The 17,687-nt window shown below is 51.9% G+C and overlaps 1 protein-coding gene across 1 annotated transcript; it reads left to right on the top strand.

Moving 5' to 3' along the window:
* Positions 1-4,824: 4,824 nt before the first annotated feature.
* Positions 4,825-5,860, top strand: LOC109883519 (homeobox protein not2-like). The gene is made up of 3 exons (XM_020475558.2): positions 4,825-5,155; positions 5,272-5,450; positions 5,613-5,860. The coding sequence occupies exons 1-3, from the start codon at positions 4,825-4,827 to the stop codon at positions 5,772-5,774; spliced, it is 672 nt and encodes a 223-aa protein (XP_020331147.1). The 3' UTR covers positions 5,775-5,860.
* The last annotated feature ends 11,827 nt before the right edge of the window (positions 5,861-17,687 follow it).

Genomic DNA, 17,687 nt, shown 5'->3' with positions numbered 1-17,687 from the left:
CGTCAGAGTTTAGGAGGTTAAGGGTGTCAGAGTTTAGGAGGTTAAGGCCGTTGGAGTTTAGGTGGTTAAGGCCGTCAGAGTTTAGGTGGTTAAGGCCGTCAGAGTTTAGGAGGTTAAGGGTGTCATAGTTTAGGAGGTTAAGGCCGTCGGAGTTTAGGTGCTTAAGGCCGTCAGAGTTTAGGTGGTTAAGGGTGTCAGAGTTTAGGTGGTTAAGGGCGTCAGAGTTTAGGAGGTTAAGGCCGTCAGAGTTTAGGAGGTTAAGGCCGTCAGAGTTTAGGAGGTTAAGGGTGTCAGAGTTTAGGAGGTTAAGGGTGTCAGAGTTTAGGAGGTTAAGGGCGTCAGAGTTTAGGTGGTTAAGGGCGTCAGAGTTTAGGTGGTTAAGGGCGTCAGAGTTTAGGAGGTTAAGGGTGTCAGAGTTTAGGAGGTTAAGGACGTCAGAGTTTAGGAGGTTAAGGCCGTCAGAATTTAGGTGGTTAAGGGTGTCAGAGTTTTTAAGGGCGTCAGAGTTTAGGAGGTTAAGGGTGTCAGAGTTTAGGAGGTTAAGGCCGTCAGAGTTTAGGAGGTTAAGGGCGTCAGAGGTTAGGAGGTTAAGGCCGTCAGAGTTTAGGTGGTTAAGGCCGTCAGAATTTAGGTGGTTAAAGCCGTCAGAGTTTAGGTGGTTAAGGCCGTCAGAGTTTAGGTGGTTAAGGGTGGTAGAGTTTGTTAAGTGTGTCAGTGTTTAGGTGGTTAAGGGCATCACAGTTTAGGAGGTTAAGGGTGTCAGCGTTTAGGAGGTTAAGGGTGTCAGAATTTAGGAGGTTAAGGGTGTCAGCGTTTAGGAGGTTAAGGGTGTCAGAGTTTAGGAGGTTAAGGCCGTCAGAGTTTAGGAGGTTAAGGGTGTCAGAGTTTAGGAGGTTAAGGGTGTCAGAGTTTAGGAGGTTAAGGGCGTCAGAGTTTAGGTGGTTAAGGGCGTCAGAGTTTAGGTGGTTAAGGGCGTCAGAGTTTAGGAGGTTAAGGGTGTCAGAGTTTAGGAGGTTAAGGACGTCAGAGTTTAGGAGGTTAAGGCCGTCAGAATTTAGGTGGTTAAGGGTGTCAGAGTTTTTAAGGGCGTCAGAGTTTAGGAGGTTAAGGGTGTCAGAGTTTAGGAGGTTAAGGCCGTCAGAGTTTAGGAGGTTAAGGGCGTCAGAGGTTAGGAGGTTAAGGCCGTCAGAGTTTAGGTGGTTAAGGCCGTCAGAATTTAGGTGGTTAAAGCCGTCAGAGTTTAGGTGGTTAAGGCCGTCAGAGTTTAGGTGGTTAAGGGTGGTAGAGTTTGTTAAGTGTGTCAGTGTTTAGGTGGTTAAGGGCATCACAGTTTAGGAGGTTAAGGGTGTCAGAGTTTAGGAGGTTAAGGGTGTCAGAGTTTAGGAGGTTAAGGCCGTCAGAGTTTAGGAGGTTAAGGGCGTCAGAGGTTAGGAGGTTAAGGCCGTCAGAGTTTAGGTGGTTAAGGCCGTCAGAATTTAGGTGGTTAAAGCCGTCAGAGTTTAGGTGGTTAAGGCCGTCAGAGTTTAGGTGGTTAAGGGTGGTAGAGTTTGTTAAGTGTGTCAGTGTTTAGGTGGTTAAGGGCATCACAGTTTAGGAGGTTAAGGGTGTCAGCGTTTAGGAGGTTAAGGGTGTCAGAATTTAGGAGGTTAAGGGTGTCAGCGTTTAGGAGGTTAAGGGTGTCAGAGTTTAGGAGGTTAAGGCCGTCAGAGTTTAGGAGGTTAAGGGTGTCAGAGTTTAGGAGGTTAAGGGTGTCAGAGTTTAGGAGGTTAAGGGCGTCAGAGTTTAGGTGGTTAAGGGCGTCAGAGTTTAGGTGGTTAAGGGCGTCAGAGTTTAGGAGGTTAAGGGTGTCAGAGTTTAGGAGGTTAAGGACGTCAGAGTTTAGGAGGTTAAGGCCGTCAGAATTTAGGTGGTTAAGGGTGTCAGAGTTTTTAAGGGCGTCAGAGTTTAGGAGGTTAAGGGTGTCAGAGTTTAGGAGGTTAAGGCCGTCAGAGTTTAGGAGGTTAAGGGCGTCAGAGGTTAGGAGGTTAAGGCCGTCAGAGTTTAGGTGGTTAAGGCCGTCAGAATTTAGGTGGTTAAAGCCGTCAGAGTTTAGGTGGTTAAGGCCGTCAGAGTTTAGGTGGTTAAGGGTGGTAGAGTTTGTTAAGTGTGTCAGTGTTTAGGTGGTTAAGGGCATCACAGTTTAGGAGGTTAAGGGTGTCAGCGTTTAGGAGGTTAAGGGTGTCAGAATTTAGGAGGTTAAGGGTGTCAGCGTTTAGGAGGTTAAGGGTGTCAGAGTTTAGGAGGTTAAGGGTGTCAGAGTTTAGGAGGTTAAGGGCGTCAGAGTTTAGGTGGTTAAGGGTGTCAGAGTTTTTAAGGGCGTCAGAGTTTAGGAGGTTAAGGGTGTCAGAGTTTAGGAGGTTAAGGGCGTCAGAGTTTAGGTGCTTAAGGGCGTCAGAGTTTAGGAGGTTAAGGGCGTCAGAGTTTAGGAGGTTAAGGCCGTCAGAGTTTAGGTGGTTAAGGGTGTCAGAGTTTAGGAGGTTAAGGCCGTCAGAATTTAGGTGGTTAAGGCCGTCAGAGTTTAGGTGGTTAAGGGTGTTATAGTTTATTAAGTGTGTCAGTGTTTAGGTGGTTAAGGGCATCACAGTTTAGGAGGTTAAGGGCGTCAGAGCTTAGGTGGTTAAGGCCGTCCCCTGGCCATGACTATGAAAAGACGTCTCTTGAACAATGGGCCAGTGTATTTCCTGTCTGGCTCCAATACACTATGATCACTACTTCGGTAGCTCCTCCCTGAATTGGCAGTAGCCTATAGGAACCATTACTAATTTTACATCAAACAACATCATATATTATCTTCATTTGACCATACTAATCCCAAGGTGTTATCATCACTGTCCCCACTCAGATTCCCCACTGGATGGATTATATTTGCCCGTGAGTTGAGTGGACAGGGCTGCCTGTCTACTCTGTCTAACTAAAGATCAATTCTGTTGAGTGACATTGACATCATTGTGATTTGTGATACAAGCCTGTGTGAGGAGTTGATGCTACTTTCTCAGGCCCATGAAGGTTAAATAAACATTGATCCAGATGTTTTGGGCTCTACTAGTGTGAAAACTACGCTGGGGTGGGTGGTCTGCCCGGTGACCCACCCAGAAGACCGTTTCATTGTTCAGGCCGAGTTGACAAACCCCGCTGTTTGCCTTGTTCATTAGGCATCATAGTGTCAGCTACATAGAATTAATACAATGGCTCTGAAGTCAAAGTGACTAACGGTTCTCTTCACTGTTCAAATGTGTTTTAACTGTTGTGTAAAGCTCACAGTGACGCTCTCCGCTGCTTCCAAATGATGGAAGCGATCTGTTGGAGTTTGCCGAGCGGGTCATAATCCAGGGTTGAAAGAGGAGGCTTTGTCCTAAAGTAGTGTAAGAAACAAAATCACGTACTTTTAAAGAAGCCGCGATTCTTTTCATTAGGTTTTTTAAGTCTCTAATGAAGAACCAATAATGGGGAGCTGCTCTCTTTGCGCATTTTCTGTCAACCCAACCCAAATGTGTCATCTAAAATTGTGGGCTATAACGGATTTTGTCATAACTACAATGAATTTAGAAAGATGTAATAAAGAAGTTATGAGAGTGAATATTTTAAATTGTGTGGTAACTGTTATATACACGTTAAACGGTTATTACGCACAACGCAGAGAAACCTCTCTGTCACCGGCGTGTGTTTTAATGAAGATATCAAGTGGTGGATTAACGCACTGACCGCGATTAGTGACGTAGGTGTAAGTAAACCAGCAGCGGCTCTCGGTCAGCGCACCCGACCTGCTGAATCTGTCGCCCCCGGTGCAATACCCCACTAGTTATTCCATTTTAGGGTGACACCACAACTGTAAAAAGACACACTTTGGACAGCGACCAGTCTTTATGTAATTATAATTAGTTTCAGGAGAGAGATTGAATACTATCAGGAAAATAGCTTTTTAAAAAAAAGAGAGTGAATAGTTTCAGGAAAATAGCTATAAAAAAAGTAAATTATTCTTTATTTTAGTAGGCCTTTGTTTGATTCAGTCCACTGCTCATCATAGGCCTATACAAGCACAACGACACGTGATTGGCTAAATCACATAACTATATAATGCACCTACACAATTAAACGGATCATTTTCTCCAAACTTTTAGGAAAAACGTAATTTCCTTCAATCAAAACGAAGCCCTGAATAAAGTCCTGACATTGTTACTTATAATTCCCATTGAGCAGCAGACTTGTCTACAATGTGATTTTAACGTTACACATTTTTTTAAAGTCGCCCTCCAATTGTGAAGCTATTTGTTCCGCTGCTTGCAGCATCTGTCGGCTAGCTTTGATTTAGAAGAGACCAAATAAGATGATTTGGTGACATCAAGGCCTTCCCAGCGGTAATGATTACATTCGGAGCTCAGATCCACGCAAGAATTTGTATCCCACTAAACCCTCTGAGATCCCCTACCCACCCCCACAGAGCTCGAGCTCCCAGAATCTTGTCCTATTAGGGTATTTGACAGGCCCAGCTTGTACTACACCATCAATGAATTGGATAGGTTGTAGGGATGCTCGTTCCTCTCATCTGCTACTTAGAAAGACAAAGACCCGCTGGGGGGGCTGTTGACACCTCGAGGTCCGGGGAGGGTATAAAGAGGGACCTGTTTCAGTTGAGAGCAGTACTACTCTCCTCGCTGCACCAGGAGAAACAGCCTACGTTGGACATACATTAACTTTGTTTTCCTCGCTTTTCCTTTTTCCATCACGACTGACAGCATGCAAGTACCGAACAGACCAACAGGATTGGGAGCGTACGGGCACTCCGCCATGCGCCATTACGCTTCGCTCTATCCACAGCGCAACAGTAGCCAGTGCGCAGCGGCGACCAAGCCTGCCAGCGGGAAATCTTTCACCATTGACGCCCTGCTCGCCAAGCCGTCGGAGACACACATAGACCGAACGAGTCCCATTCACTGTAGACTCAAATACCAACCGACAGCGCCACTACATCCCTTCCAGACCCAGATGAGCTCAGCGCTGCCACAGTACCTCTACTCGCCCAACATGCTGCACACGCCGGTGCACAGTCACACACAACCCGGATACTCTGTCTACTGCTGTCCGCCGTTCTCATGCCATGGGGCCTTTTACGCACACGGTAAATGTCAATCTAACGTGCCATTCTAACTTATTCAATGATCCAAACTAAACACAATGGCCTAAAGACAAGTCCGACATGGGTTTTAAACTGTTGTCCATCTCTTTCCTTCACAGAAACAGGTCTATCAATGTCCCACTCATTCAAACACAAGGAAGGGAAATCCAAGCGGATGCGCACCAGCTTCACCAACGAGCAGTTGGACCGTCTGGAGAAGGAGTTCTCCCGGCAGCAGTACATGGTCGGCTCGGAGAGGTTCCTTCTGGCGTCGGGTCTGCAGCTCACAGAGGCTCAGGTACAAACCAGATTCCAACTCAAACTGCAAACTTTCTTTGAACTAAAGCAAAGCCCCAATTTAATAGTTTTTTTAAAGAATGAGAATGATAATACGATTGGCACTGACGTTTATAACGTTAAAAAAATTCCTTAAAACCAAAATTCCTTTTCTTATTTTCAGGTTAAAGTGTGGTTCCAGAATCGACGCATCAAATGGCGCAAGCAGAGTCTGGAGCAACAGCAGAACAAGCTGGTTAAACTGGGCCTGGCCACCCCAGTGAAGAGTCCTGGTTCTCAAGGTCTGGGGGAGGAGGCGGAGGAGATCGACTTCTCAGACGGATAAGATGTGCATAAAGACGGGCTCCCTGACTACTGCTGACCGGTCTTGGACCACAGAACCGGGCATCTGTATACACCGCTCAAGACACGGAGCCGAGGACCACACCACCCATTACTGTATAAATATTTAATTCATAGATGTATAGTTCTATATTTAAACGATGTTTCTTACTTTATTGCTCTTATGAGAGTGTCTCTGTGAATTCAAACGTTTGTATATTTTGATTGACATATTCAATAAATATATTTTCTAAATTTTGAGCCATTTCTTATCCCAGTACTGTTTTAAAAACAATCATATCCATGAAAACACATCGAAGTAGAGGTTGAGAAAACATCTTAGGCTAAATAAGAACTTTGAATTGAACGTTTGAATCGGGTTATATCGCGAAGCAAACTAATGGATGTCAAAGAGTTGGTAGAATAATTTATTATTTCAGGTTCATTTCTATTTTTGGTTAAGTGGAATTTAAGAGAAATTAAACAAAGCATATCAGCATTTGTACTATTTTAGAGAACATTGTCTATTCTAGACGATATAAACTTGAAATGCAGAGCAATTTCATGGTATTTTTGGGGGGGTGAAATAATCATTATTTTATTTCTAAACCAGGTTGAGACTATATTATGTAAATCCTTGGCATTTTTGAAGATATTACTCCCTACATTTTAGCCTCTCTCTCTCTGACCCCCCCCCCCCCCCCCCCCCCCCCCCGCGCCAAGGGGTTTTATTGGCATAGAAATCATATGTTTACATTGCCAAAGCAAGTTAAACAGATGATGAACATAGGTGGAATAGGAAATCCGAAATGAACAGTAAACCTTACACTCACAAAAGTTTAAAAATAATATACGTTATTTAACATATTATCGCAATGTACAGTGTTGTAACAATGTGTTTAAGTACAAAAGGGAAATTATATAAACATAAATATGGGTTGTATTTACAATGGTGTTTGTTCTTCACTGGTTGCCATTTTCTTGTGGCAACAGGTCAAAATTGGATTTATTTTCGAATGTTTTATGGGTCTCTGTAAACTGAGGGAAATACACTATGTTGCCAAAAGTATGTGGACACCAGCTTGTCAAACATCTGATTCCAAAATCATTGGTGTTAATATGGAGATGGTCCCCCCTTTACTGCTCTAACAGCCTCCACTCTTCTGGGAAGGCTTTCTACTAGACGTTGGAACATTGCTGCTATAACAGCCTGCACTCTTCTGGGAAGGCTTTCTACTAGATGTTGGAACATTGCTGCTATAACAGCCTGTATACTCTTCTGGGAAGGCTTTCCACTAGATGTTGGAACATTGCTGCTATAACAGCCTCCACTCTTCTGGGAAGGCTTTCCACTAGATGTAGGAACATTGCTGCTATAACAGCCTCCACTCTTCTGGGAAGGCTTTCCACTAGATGTTGGTACATTGCTGCCGGGGACTTGCTTCAATTCACAAGAGCATTAATGAGGTTGGGCACTGATGTTTGGCTCGCAGTCGACGTTCCAATTCATCCCAAAGGTTTTCGATGGGGTTGAGGTCAGGCCTACGTGTAGGCTAGTCAAGGTCTTCCACATCGATCTCGACAATCCATTTCTGTATGGACCTCGCTTTGTGCAAGGGGGCATTGTCATGCTGAAGCAGGAAATGGCCTTCCCCAAACTGTTGTCACAAAGTTGGAAGCACAGAATCGTCTAGAATATCATTGTATGCTGTAGCGTTAAGATTTAATTTAGTTTTCTCATGATTTGGTTGGGTTTATTGGTCTCTTACTCTCTCTTCTCATGGCCAGGTGTGGTGGGGTCTGACTGTCTAACAGGGCTGGGGTGGTGGGGGTCAGTCTGTCTAACAGGGCTGGGGTGGTGGAGGTCAGTCTGTCTAACAGGGCTGGTGGGGTCAGTCTGTCTAACAGGGCAGGGGTGGTGGGGTCAGTCTGTCTAACAGGGCTGGTGGGGTCAGTCTGTCTAACAGGGCTGGGGTGGTGGGGGTCAGTCTGTCTAAAAGGGCTGGTGGGGTCAGTCTGTCTAACAGGGGTGGTGGGGTCAGTCTGTCTAACAGGGCTGGTGGGGTCAGTCTGTATAACAGGGCTGGTGGGGTCAGTCTATCTAACAGGGCTGGTGGGGTCAGTCTGTCTAACAGGGCTGGTGGGGTCAGTCTATCTAACAGGGCTGGTGCGGTCAGTCTGTCTAACAGGGCTGGTGGGGTCAGTCTGTCTAACAGGGCTGGTGGGGTCAGTCTATCTAACAGGGCTGGTGCGGTCAGTCTGTCTAACAGGGCTGGTGGGGTCAGTCTGTCTAACAGGGCTGGTGGGGTCAGTCTGTATAACATGGCTGGTGGGGTCAGTCTGTCTTACAGGGCTGGTGGGGTCAGTCTGTCTAACAGGGCTGGTGGGGTCATTCTGTCTAAAAGGGCTGGTGGGGTCAGACTTTCTAACAGGGCTGGTGGGGTCAGTCTGTCTAACAGGGCTGGTGGGGTCAGTCTGTCTAACAGGGCTGGTGGGGTCAGTCTGTCTAACAGGGCTGGGGTGGTGGGGGTCAGTCTGTCTAAAAGGGCTGGTGGGGTCAGTCTGTCTAACAGGGGTGGTGGGGTCAGTCTATCTAACAGGGCTGGTGCGGTCAGTCTGTCTAACAGGGCTGGTGGGGTCAGTCTGTCTAAAAGGGCTGGTGGGGTCAGTCTATCTAACAGGGCTGGTGCGGTCAGTCTGTCTAACAGGGCTGGTGGGGTCAGTCTGTATAACATGGCTGGTGGGGTCAGTCTGTATAACAGGGCTGGTGGAGTCAGTCTGTCTAACAGGGCTGGTGGGGTCATTCTGTCTAAAAGGGCTGGTGGGGTCAGACTTTCTAACAGGGCTGGTGGGGTCAGTCTGTCTAACAGGGCTGGGGTCATGGGGTCAGTCTGTCTAACAGGGCTGGTGCGGTCAGTCTGTCTAACAGGGCTGGTGGGTTCAGTCTGTCTAACAGGGCTGGGGTGGTGGGGGTCAGTCTGTCTAAAAGGGCTGGTGGGGTCAGTCTGTCTAACAGGGGTGGTGGGGTCAGTCTATCTAACAGGGCTGGTGCGGTCAGTCTGTCTAACAGGGCTGGTGGGGTCAGTCTGTCTAAAAGGGCTGGTGGGGTCAGTCTATCTAACAGGGCTGGTGCGGTCAGTCTGTCTAACAGGGCTGGTGGGGTCAGTCTGTATAACATGGCTGGTGGGGTCAGTCTGTATAACAGGGCTGGTGGAGTCAGTCTGTCTAACAGGGCTGGTGGGGTCATTCTGTCTAAAAGGGCTGGTGGGGTCAGACTTTCTAACAGGGCTGGTGGGGTCAGTCTGTCTAACAGGGCTGGGGTCATGGGGTCAGTCTGTCTAACAGGGCTGGTGCGGTCAGTCTGTCTAACAGGGCTGGTGGGTTCAGTCTGTATAACAGGGCTGGTGGGGTCAGTCTGTCTTACAGGCCTGGTGGGGTCAGTCTGTCTAACAGGGCTGGTGCTTTCAGTCTGTCTAACAGGGCTTGAGGGGGTCAGTCTGTCTAACAGGGCTGGTGGGGTCAGTCTGTCTAACAGGGCTGGTGGGGTCAGTCTGTCTAACAGGGCTGGTGGGGTCAGTCTGTCTAACAGGGCTGGTGGGGTCAGTCTGTCTAACACGGCTGGGGTGGTGGGGGTCAGTCTGTCTATTAGGGCTGGTGGGGTCAGTCTATCTAACAGGGCTGGTAGGGTCAGTCTATCTAACAGGGCTGGTGCGGTAAGTCTGTCTAACAGGGCTGGGCTGGTGGGGTCAGTCTGTATAACAGGGCTGGTAGGGTCAGTCTGTCTAACAGGGCTGGGGTGGTCGGGTCAGTCTGTCTAACAGGGCTGGTGGGGTCAGTCTGAATAACAGGGCTGGTGGGGTCAGTCTGTCTAACAGGGCTGGTAGGGGTGAGTCTGTCTAACAGGGCTGGTAGGGGTCAGTCTGTCTAACAGGGCTGGTGGAGTCAGTCTGTCTTACAGGGCTGGTGGGGTCAGTCTGTCTAACAGGGCTGGTAGGGGTCAGTCTGTCTAACAGGGCTGGTGGGTCAGTCTGTCTAACAGGGCTGGTGGGGTCAGTCTGTCTAACAGGGCTGGGGTCATGGGGTCAGTCTGTCTAACAGGGCTGGGGTCATGGGGTCAGTCTGTCTAACAGGACTGGTGGGGTCAGTCTGTCTAACAGGGCCGGTAGGGTCAGTCTGTCTAACAGGGCTGGGGTGGTGGGGTCAGTCTGTCTAACAGGGCTGGTGCGGTCATTCTGTCTAACACGGCTGGGGTGGTGGGGGTCAGTCTGTCTAACAGGGCTGGTGGGGTCAGTCTGTCTAACAGGGCAGGTGGGGTCAGTCTATCTAACAGGGCTGGTGCGGTCAGTCTGTCTAACAGGGCTGGTGGGGTCAGTCTGTCTAACAGGGCTGGTGGGGTCAGTCTATCTAACAGGGCTGGTGCGGTCAGTCTGTCTAACAGGGCTGGTGGGGTCAGTCTGTCTAACAGGGATGGTGGGGTCAGTCTGTATAACATGGCTGGTGGGGTCAGTCTGTCTTACAGGGCTGGTGGGGTCATTCTGTCTAAAAGGGCTGGTGGGGTCAGACTTTCTAACAGGGCTGGTGGGGTCAGTCTGTCTAACAGGGCTGGTGGGGTCAGTCTGTCTAACAGGGCTGGTGGGGTCAGTCTATCTAACAGGGCTGGTGCGGTCAGTCTGTCTAACAGGGCTGGTGGGGTCAGTCTGTCTGAAAGGGCTGGTGGGGTCAGTCTATCTAACAGGGCTGGTGCGGTCAGTCTGTCTAACAGGGCTGGTGGGGTCAGTCTGTCTAACAGGGCTGGTGGGGTCATTCTGTCTAAAAGGGCTGGTGGGGTCAGACTTTCTAACAGGGCTGGTGGGGTCAGTCTGTCTAACAGGGCTGGTGGGGTCAGTCTGTCTAATAGGGCTGGGGTCATGTGGTCAGTCTGTCTAACAGGGCTGGTGCGGTCAGTCTGTCTAACAGGGCTGGTGGGTTCAGTCTGTATAACAGGCCTGGTGGGGTCAGTCTGTCTAACAGGGCTGGTGCTTTCAGTCTGTCTAACAGGGCTTGAGGGGGTCAGTCTGTCTAACAGGGCTGGAGGGGGTCAGTCTGTTTAACAGGGCTGGTAGGGTCAGTCTGTCTTACAGGGCTGGAATTGTGGAGTCAGTCTGTCTAACAGGGCTGGTGGGGTCATTCTGTCTAAAAGGGCTGGTGGGGTCAGACTTATAAACAGGGCTGGTGGGGTCAGTCTGTCTAACAGGGCTGGTGGGGTCAGTCTGTCTAACAGGGCTGGTGGGGTCAGTCTATCTAACAGGGCTGGTGCGGTCAGTCTGTCTAACAGGGCTGGTGGGGTCAGTCTGTCTAAAAGGGCTGGTGGGGTCAGTCTATCTAACAGGGCTGGTGCGGTCAGTCTGTCTAACAGGGCTGGTGGGGTCAGTCTGTATAACATGGCTGGTGGGGTCAGTCTGTATAACAGGGCTGGTGGGGTCAGTCTGTCTAACAGGGCTGGTGGGGTCATTCTGTCTAAAAGGGCTGGTGGGGTCAGACTTTCTAACAGGGCTGGTGGGGTCAGTCTGTCTAACAGGGCTGGGGTCATGGGGTCAGTCTGTCTAACAGGGCTGGTGCGGTCAGTCTGTCTAACAGGGCTGGTGGGTTCAGTCTGTATAACAGGGCTGGTGGGGTCAGTCTGTCTTACAGGCCTGGTGGGGTCAGTCTGTCTAACAGGGCTGGTGCTTTCAGTCTGTCTAACAGGGCTTGAGGGGGTCAGTCTGTCTAACAGGGCTGGTGGGGTCAGTCTGTCTAACAGGGCTGGTGGGGTCAGTCTGTCTAACAGGGCTGGTGGGGTCAGTCTGTCTAACAGGGCTGGTGGGGTCAGTCTGTCTAACATGGCTGGGGTGGTGGGGGTCAGTCTGTCTAACAGGGCTGGTGGGGTCAGTCTATCTAACAGGGCTGGTAGGGTCAGTCTATCTAACAGGGCTGGTGCGGTAAGTCTGTCTAACAGGGCTGGGCTGGTGGGGTCAGTCTGTATAACAGGGCTGGTAGGGTCAGTCTGTCTAACAGGGCTGGGGTGGTCCGGTCAGTCTGTCTAACAGGGCTGGTGGGGTCAGTCTGTATAACAGGGCTGGTGGGGTCAGTCTGTCTAACAGGGCTGGTAGGGGTCAGTCTGTCTAACAGGGCTGGTAGGGGTCAGTCTGTCTAACAGGGCAGGTGGGGTCAGTCTGTCTTACAAGGCTGGTGGGGTCAGTCTGTCTAACAGGGCTGGTGGGGTCAGTCTGTCTAACAGGGCTGGTGGGGTCAGTCTGTCTAACAGGGCTGGTGGGGTCAGTCTGTCTAACAGGGCTGGTGGGGTCAGTCTATCTAACAGGGCTGGTGCGGTCAGTCTGTCTAACAGGGCTGGTGGGGTCAGTCTGTCTAAAAGGGCTGGTGGGGTCAGTCTATCTAACAGGGCTGGTGCGGTCAGTCTGTCTAACAGGGCTGGTGGGGTCAGTCTGTCTAACAGGGCTGGTGGGGTCATTCTGTCTAAAAGGGCTGGTGGGGTCAGACTTTCTAACAGGGCTGGTGGGGTCAGTCTGTCTAACAGGGCTGGTAGGGGTCAGTCTGTCTAACAGGGCAGGTGGGGTCAGTCTGTCTTACAAGGCTGGTGGGGTCAGTCTGTCTAACAGGGCTGGTGGGGTCAGTCTGTCTAACAGGGCTGGTGGGGTCAGTCTGTCTAACAGGGCTGGTGGGGTCAGTCTGTCTAACAGGGCTGGGGTCATGGGGTCAGTCTGTCTAACAGGACTGGTGGGGTCAGTCTGTCTAACAGGGCCGGTAGGGTCAGTCTGTCTAACAGGGCTGGGGTGGTGGGGTCAGTCTGTCTAACAGGGCTGGTGCGGTCATTCTGTCTAACACGGCTGGGGTGGTGGGGGTCAGTCTGTCTAACAGGGCTGGTGGGGTCAGTCTGTCTAACAGGGCTGGTGGGGTCAGTCTATCTAACAGGGCTGGTGCGGTCAGTCTGTCTAACAGGGCTGGTGGGGTCAGTCTGTCTAACAGGGCTGGGGTGGTGGGGGTCAGTCTGTCTAACAGGGCTGGTGGGGTCAGTCTGTCTAACAGGGCTGGTAGGGTCAGTCTGTCTAACAGGGCTGGGGTGGTGGGGTCAGTCTGTCTAACAGGGCTGGTGCGGTCATTCTGTCTAACACGGCTGGGGTGGTGGGGGTCAGTCTGTCTAACAGGGCTGGTGGGGTCAGTCTGTCTAACAGGGCTGGTGGGGTCAGTCTATCTAACAGGGCTGGTGCGGTCAGTCTGTCTAACAGGGCTGGTGGGGTCAGTCTGTATAACATGGCTGGTGGGGTCAGTCTGTCTTACAGGGCTGGTGGGGTCATTCTGTCTAAAAGGGCTGGTGGGGTCAGACTTTCTAACAGGGCTGGTGGGGTCAGTCTATCTAACAGGGCTGGTGGGGTCAGTCTGTCTAACAGGGCTGGTGGGGTCAGTCTATCTAACAGGGCTGGTGCGGTCAGTCTGTCTAACAGGGCTGGTGGGGTCAGTCTGTCTAAAAGGGCTGGTGGGGTCAGTCTATCTAACAGGGCTGGTGCGGTCAGTCTGTCTAACAGGGCTGGTGGGGTCAGTCTGTCTAACAGGGCTGGTGGGGTCATTCTGTCTAAAAGGGCTGGTGGGGTCAGACTTTCTAACAGGGCTGGTGGGGTCAGTCTGTCTAACAGGGCTGGTGGGGTCAGTCTGTCTAATAGGGCTGGGGTCATGGGGTCAGTCTGTCTAACAGGGCTGGTGCGGTCAGTCTGTCTAACAGGGCTGGTGGGTTCAGTCTGTATAACAGGGCTGGTGGGGTCAGTCTGTCTTACAGGCCTGGTGGGGTCAGTCTGTCTAACAGGGCTGGTGCTTTCAGTCTGTCTAACAGGGCTTGAGGGGGTCAGTCTGTCTAACAGGGCTGGAGGGGGTCAGTCTGTTTAACAGGGCTGGTGGGGTCAGTCTGTCTTACAGGGCTGGAATTGTGGAGTCAGTCTGTCTAACAGGGCTGGTGGGGTCATTCTGTCTAAAAGGGCTGGTGGGGTCAGACTTTCTAACAGGGCTGGTGGGGTCAGTCTGTCTAACAGGGCTGGTGGGGTCAGTCTGTCTAACAGGGCTGGTGGGGTCAGTCTATCTAACAGGGCTGGTGTGGTCAGTCTGTCTAACAGGGCTGGTGGGGTCAGTCTGTCTAAAAGGGCTGGTGGGGTCAGTCTATCTAACAGGGCTGGTGCGGTCAGTCTGTCTAACAGGGCTGGTGGGGTCAGTCTGTATAACATGGCTGGTGGGGTCAGTCTGTATAACAGGGCTGGTGGGGTCAGTCTGTCTAACAGGGCTGGTGGGGTAATTCTGTCTAAAAGGGCTGGTGGGGTCAGACTTTCTAACAGGGCTGGTGGGGTCAGTCTGTCTAACAGGGCTGGGGTCATGGGGTCAGTCTGTCTAACAGGGCTGGTGCGGTCAGTCTGTCTAACAGGGCTGGTGGGTTCAGTCTGTATAACATGGCTGGTGGGGTCAGTCTGTCTTACAGGCCTGGTGGGGTCAGTCTGTCTAACAGGGCTGGTGCTTTCAGTCTGTCTAACAGGGCTTGAGGGGGTCAGTCTGTCTAACAGGGCTGGTGGGGTCAGTCTGTCTAACAGGGCTGGTGGGGTCAGTCTGTCTAACAGGGCTGGTGGGGTCAGTCTGTCTAACAGGGCTGGTGGGGTCAGTCTGTCTAACACGGCTGGGGTGGTGGGGGTCAGTCTGTCTAACAGGGCTGGTGGGGTCAGTCTATCTAACAGGGCTGGTAGGGTCAGTCTATCTAACAGGGCTGGTGCGGTAAGTCTGTCTAACAGGGCTGGGCTGGTGGGGTCAGTCTGTATAACAGGGCTGGTAGGGTCAGTCTGTCTAACAGGGCTGGAGTGGTCGGGTCAGTCTGTCTAACAGGGCTGGTGGGGTCAGTCTGTATAACAGGGCTGGTGGGGTCAGTCTGTCTAACAGGGCTGGTAGGGGTCAGTCTGTCTAACAGGGCTGGTAGGGGTCAGTCTGTCTAACAGGGCTGGTGGGGTCAGTCTGTCTTACAGGGCTGGTGGGGTCAGTCTGTCTAACAGGGCTGGTGGGGTCAGTCTGTCTAACAGGGCTGGTGGGGTCAGTCTGTCTAACAGGGCTGGTGGGGTCAGTCTGTCTAACAGGGCTGGGGTCATGGGGTCAGTCTGTCTAACAGGGCTGGTGGGGTCAGTCTGTCTAACAGGGCTGGTGGGATTAGTCTATCTAACAGGGCTGGTGCGGTCAGTCTGTCTAACAGGGCTGGTGCGGTCAGTCTGTCTAACAGGGCCGGTGGGGTCAGTCTGTCTAACAGGGCTGGTGGGGTCAGTCTGTATAACATGGCTGGTGGGGTCAGTCTGTCTTACAGGGCTGGTGGGGTCATTCTGTCTAAAAGGGCTGGTGGGGTCAGACTTTCTAACAGGGCTGGTGGGGTCAGTCTGTCTAACAGGGCTGGTGGAGTCAGTCTGTCTAACAGGGCTGGTGGGGTCAGTCTATCTAACAGGGCTGGTGCGGTCAGTCTGTCTAACAGGGCTGGTGGGGTCAGTCTGTCTAAAAGGGCTGGTGGGGTCAGTCTATCTAACAGGGCTGGTGCGGTCAGTCTGTCTAACAGGGCTGGTGGGGTCAGTCTGTCTAACAGGGCTGGTGGGGTCATTCTGTCTAAAAGGGCTGGTGGGGTCAGACTTTCTAACAGGGCTGGTGGGGTCAGTCTGTCTAACAGGGCTGGTGGGGTCAGTCTGTCTAATAGGGCTGGGGTCATGGGGTCAGTCTGTCTAACAGGGCTGGTGCGGTCAGTCTGTCTAACAGGGCTGGTGGGTTCAGTCTGTATAACAGGGCTGGTGGGGTCAGTCTGTCTTACAGGCCTGGTGGGGTCAGTCTGTCTAACAGGGCTGGTGCTTTCAGTCTGTCTAACAGGGCTTGAGGGGGTCAGTCTGTCTAACAGGGCTGGAGGGGGTCAGTCTGTTTAACAGGGCTGGTGGGGTCAGTCTGTCTTACAGGGCTGGAATTGTGGAGTCAGTCTGTCTAACAGGGCTGGTGGGGTCATTATGTCTAACAGGGCTGGTGGGGTCAGTCTGTCTAACAGGGCTGGTGGGGTCAGTCTGTCTAACACGGCTGGGGTGGTGGGGGTCAGTCTGTCTAACAGGGCTGGTGGGGTCAGTCTATCTAACAGGGCTGGTAGGGTCAGTCTATCTAACAGGGCTGGTGCGGTAAGTCTGTCTAACAGGGCTGGGCTGGTGGGGTCAGTCTGTATAACAGGGCTGGTAGGGTCAGTCTGTCTAACAGGGCTGGGGTGGTCCGGTCAGTCTGTCTAACAGGGCTGGTGGGGTCAGTCTGTCTAACAGGGCCGGTGGGGTCAGTCTGTCTAACAGGGCTGGTAGGGGTCAGTCTGTCTAACAGGGCTGGTAGGGGTCAGTCTGTCTAACAGGGCAGGTGGGGTCAGTCTGTCTTACAAGGCTGGTGGGGTCAGTCTGTCTAACAGGGCTGGTGGGGTCAGTCTGTCTAACAGGGCTGGTGGGGTCAGTCTGTCTAACAGGGCTGGTGGGGTCAGTCTGTCTAACAGGGCTGGTGGGGTCAGTCTATCTAACAGGGCTGGTGCGGTCAGTCTGTCTAACAGGGCTGGGCTGGTGGGGTCAGTCTGTATAACAGGGCTGGTAGGGTCAGTCTGTCTAACAGGGCTGGGGTGGTCCGGTCAGTCTGTCTAACAGGGCTGGTGGGGTCAGTCTGTATAACAGGGCTGGTGGGGTCAGTCTGTCTAACAGGGCTGGTAGGGGTCAGTCTGTCTAACAGGGCTGGTAGGGGTCAGTCTGTCTAACAGGGCAGGTGGGGTCAGTCTGTCTTACAAGGCTGGTGGGGTCAGTCTGTCTAACAGGGCTGGTGGGGTCAGTCTGTCTAACAGGGCTGGTGGGGTCAGTCTGTCTAACAGGGCTGGTGGGGTCAGTCTGTCTAACAGGGCTGGTGGGGTCAGTCTATCTAACAGGGCTGGTGCGGTCAGTCTGTCTAACAGGGCTGGTGGGGTCAGTCTGTCTAAAAGGGCTGGTGGGGTCAGTCTATCTAACAGGGCTGGTGCGGTCAGTCTGTCTAACAGGGCTGGTGGGGTCAGTCTGTCTAACAGGGCTGGTGGGGTCATTCTGTCTAAAAGGGCTGGTGGGGTCAGACTTTCTAACAGGGCTGGTGGGGTCAGTCTGTCTAACAGGGCTGGTAGGGGTCAGTCTGTCTAACAGGGCAGGTGGGGTCAGTCTGTCTTACAAGGCTGGTGGGGTCAGTCTGTCTAACAGGGCTGGTGGGGTCAGTCTGTCTAACAGGGCTGGTGGGGTCAGTCTGTCTAACAGGGCTGGTGGGGTCAGTCTGTCTAACAGGGCTGGGGTCATGGGGTCAGTCTGTCTAACAGGACTGGTGGGGTCAGTCTGTCTAACAGGGCCGGTAGGGTCAGTCTGTCTAACAGGGCTGGGGTGGTGGGGTCAGTCTGTCTAACAGGGCTGGTGCGGTCATTCTGTCTAACACGGCTGGGGTGGTGGGGGTCAGTCTGTCTAACAGGGCTGGTGGGGTCAGTCTGTCTAACAGGGCTGGTGGGGTCAGTCTATCTAACAGGGCTGGTGCGGTCAGTCTGTCTAACAGGGCTGGTGGGGTCAGTCTGTCTAACAGGGCTGGGGTGGTGGGGGTCAGTCTGTCTAACAGGGCTGGTGGGGTCAGTCTGTCTAACAGGGCTGGTAGGGTCAGTCTGTCTAACAGGGCTGGGGTGGTGGGGTCAGTCTGTCTAACAGGGCTGGTGCGGTCATTCTGTCTAACACGGCTGGGGTGGTGGGGGTCAGTCTGTCTAACAGGGCTGGTGGGGTCAGTCTGTCTAACAGGGCTGGTGGGGTCAGTCTATCTAACAGGGCTGGTGCGGTCAGTCTGTCTAACAGGGCTGGTGGGGTCAGTCTGTATAACATGG

Source organism: Oncorhynchus kisutch, linkage group LG7 (genome assembly GCF_002021735.2).
Source record: "Oncorhynchus kisutch isolate 150728-3 linkage group LG7, Okis_V2, whole genome shotgun sequence".
NCBI classification, from domain to species: Eukaryota; Metazoa; Chordata; class Actinopteri; order Salmoniformes; family Salmonidae; genus Oncorhynchus; species Oncorhynchus kisutch.
Note: the sequence above shows the minus strand (reverse complement) of the source record. Positions and strands in the feature narration are given on the sequence as shown.

Bases quoted from the DNA above. Each gene is read 5' to 3' on its own strand.
- LOC109883519 (XM_020475558.2), top strand. From the start codon at position 4,825: ATGCGCCATTACGCTTCGCTCTATCCACAGCGCAACAGTAGCCAGTGC. The intron at 5,156-5,271 runs GTAAATGTCAAT...TTTCCTTCACAG, and splicing joins TGGGGCCTTTTACGCACACG to AAACAGGTCTATCAATGTCC. The intron at 5,451-5,612 runs GTACAAACCAGA...TCTTATTTTCAG, and splicing joins TGCAGCTCACAGAGGCTCAG to GTTAAAGTGTGGTTCCAGAA.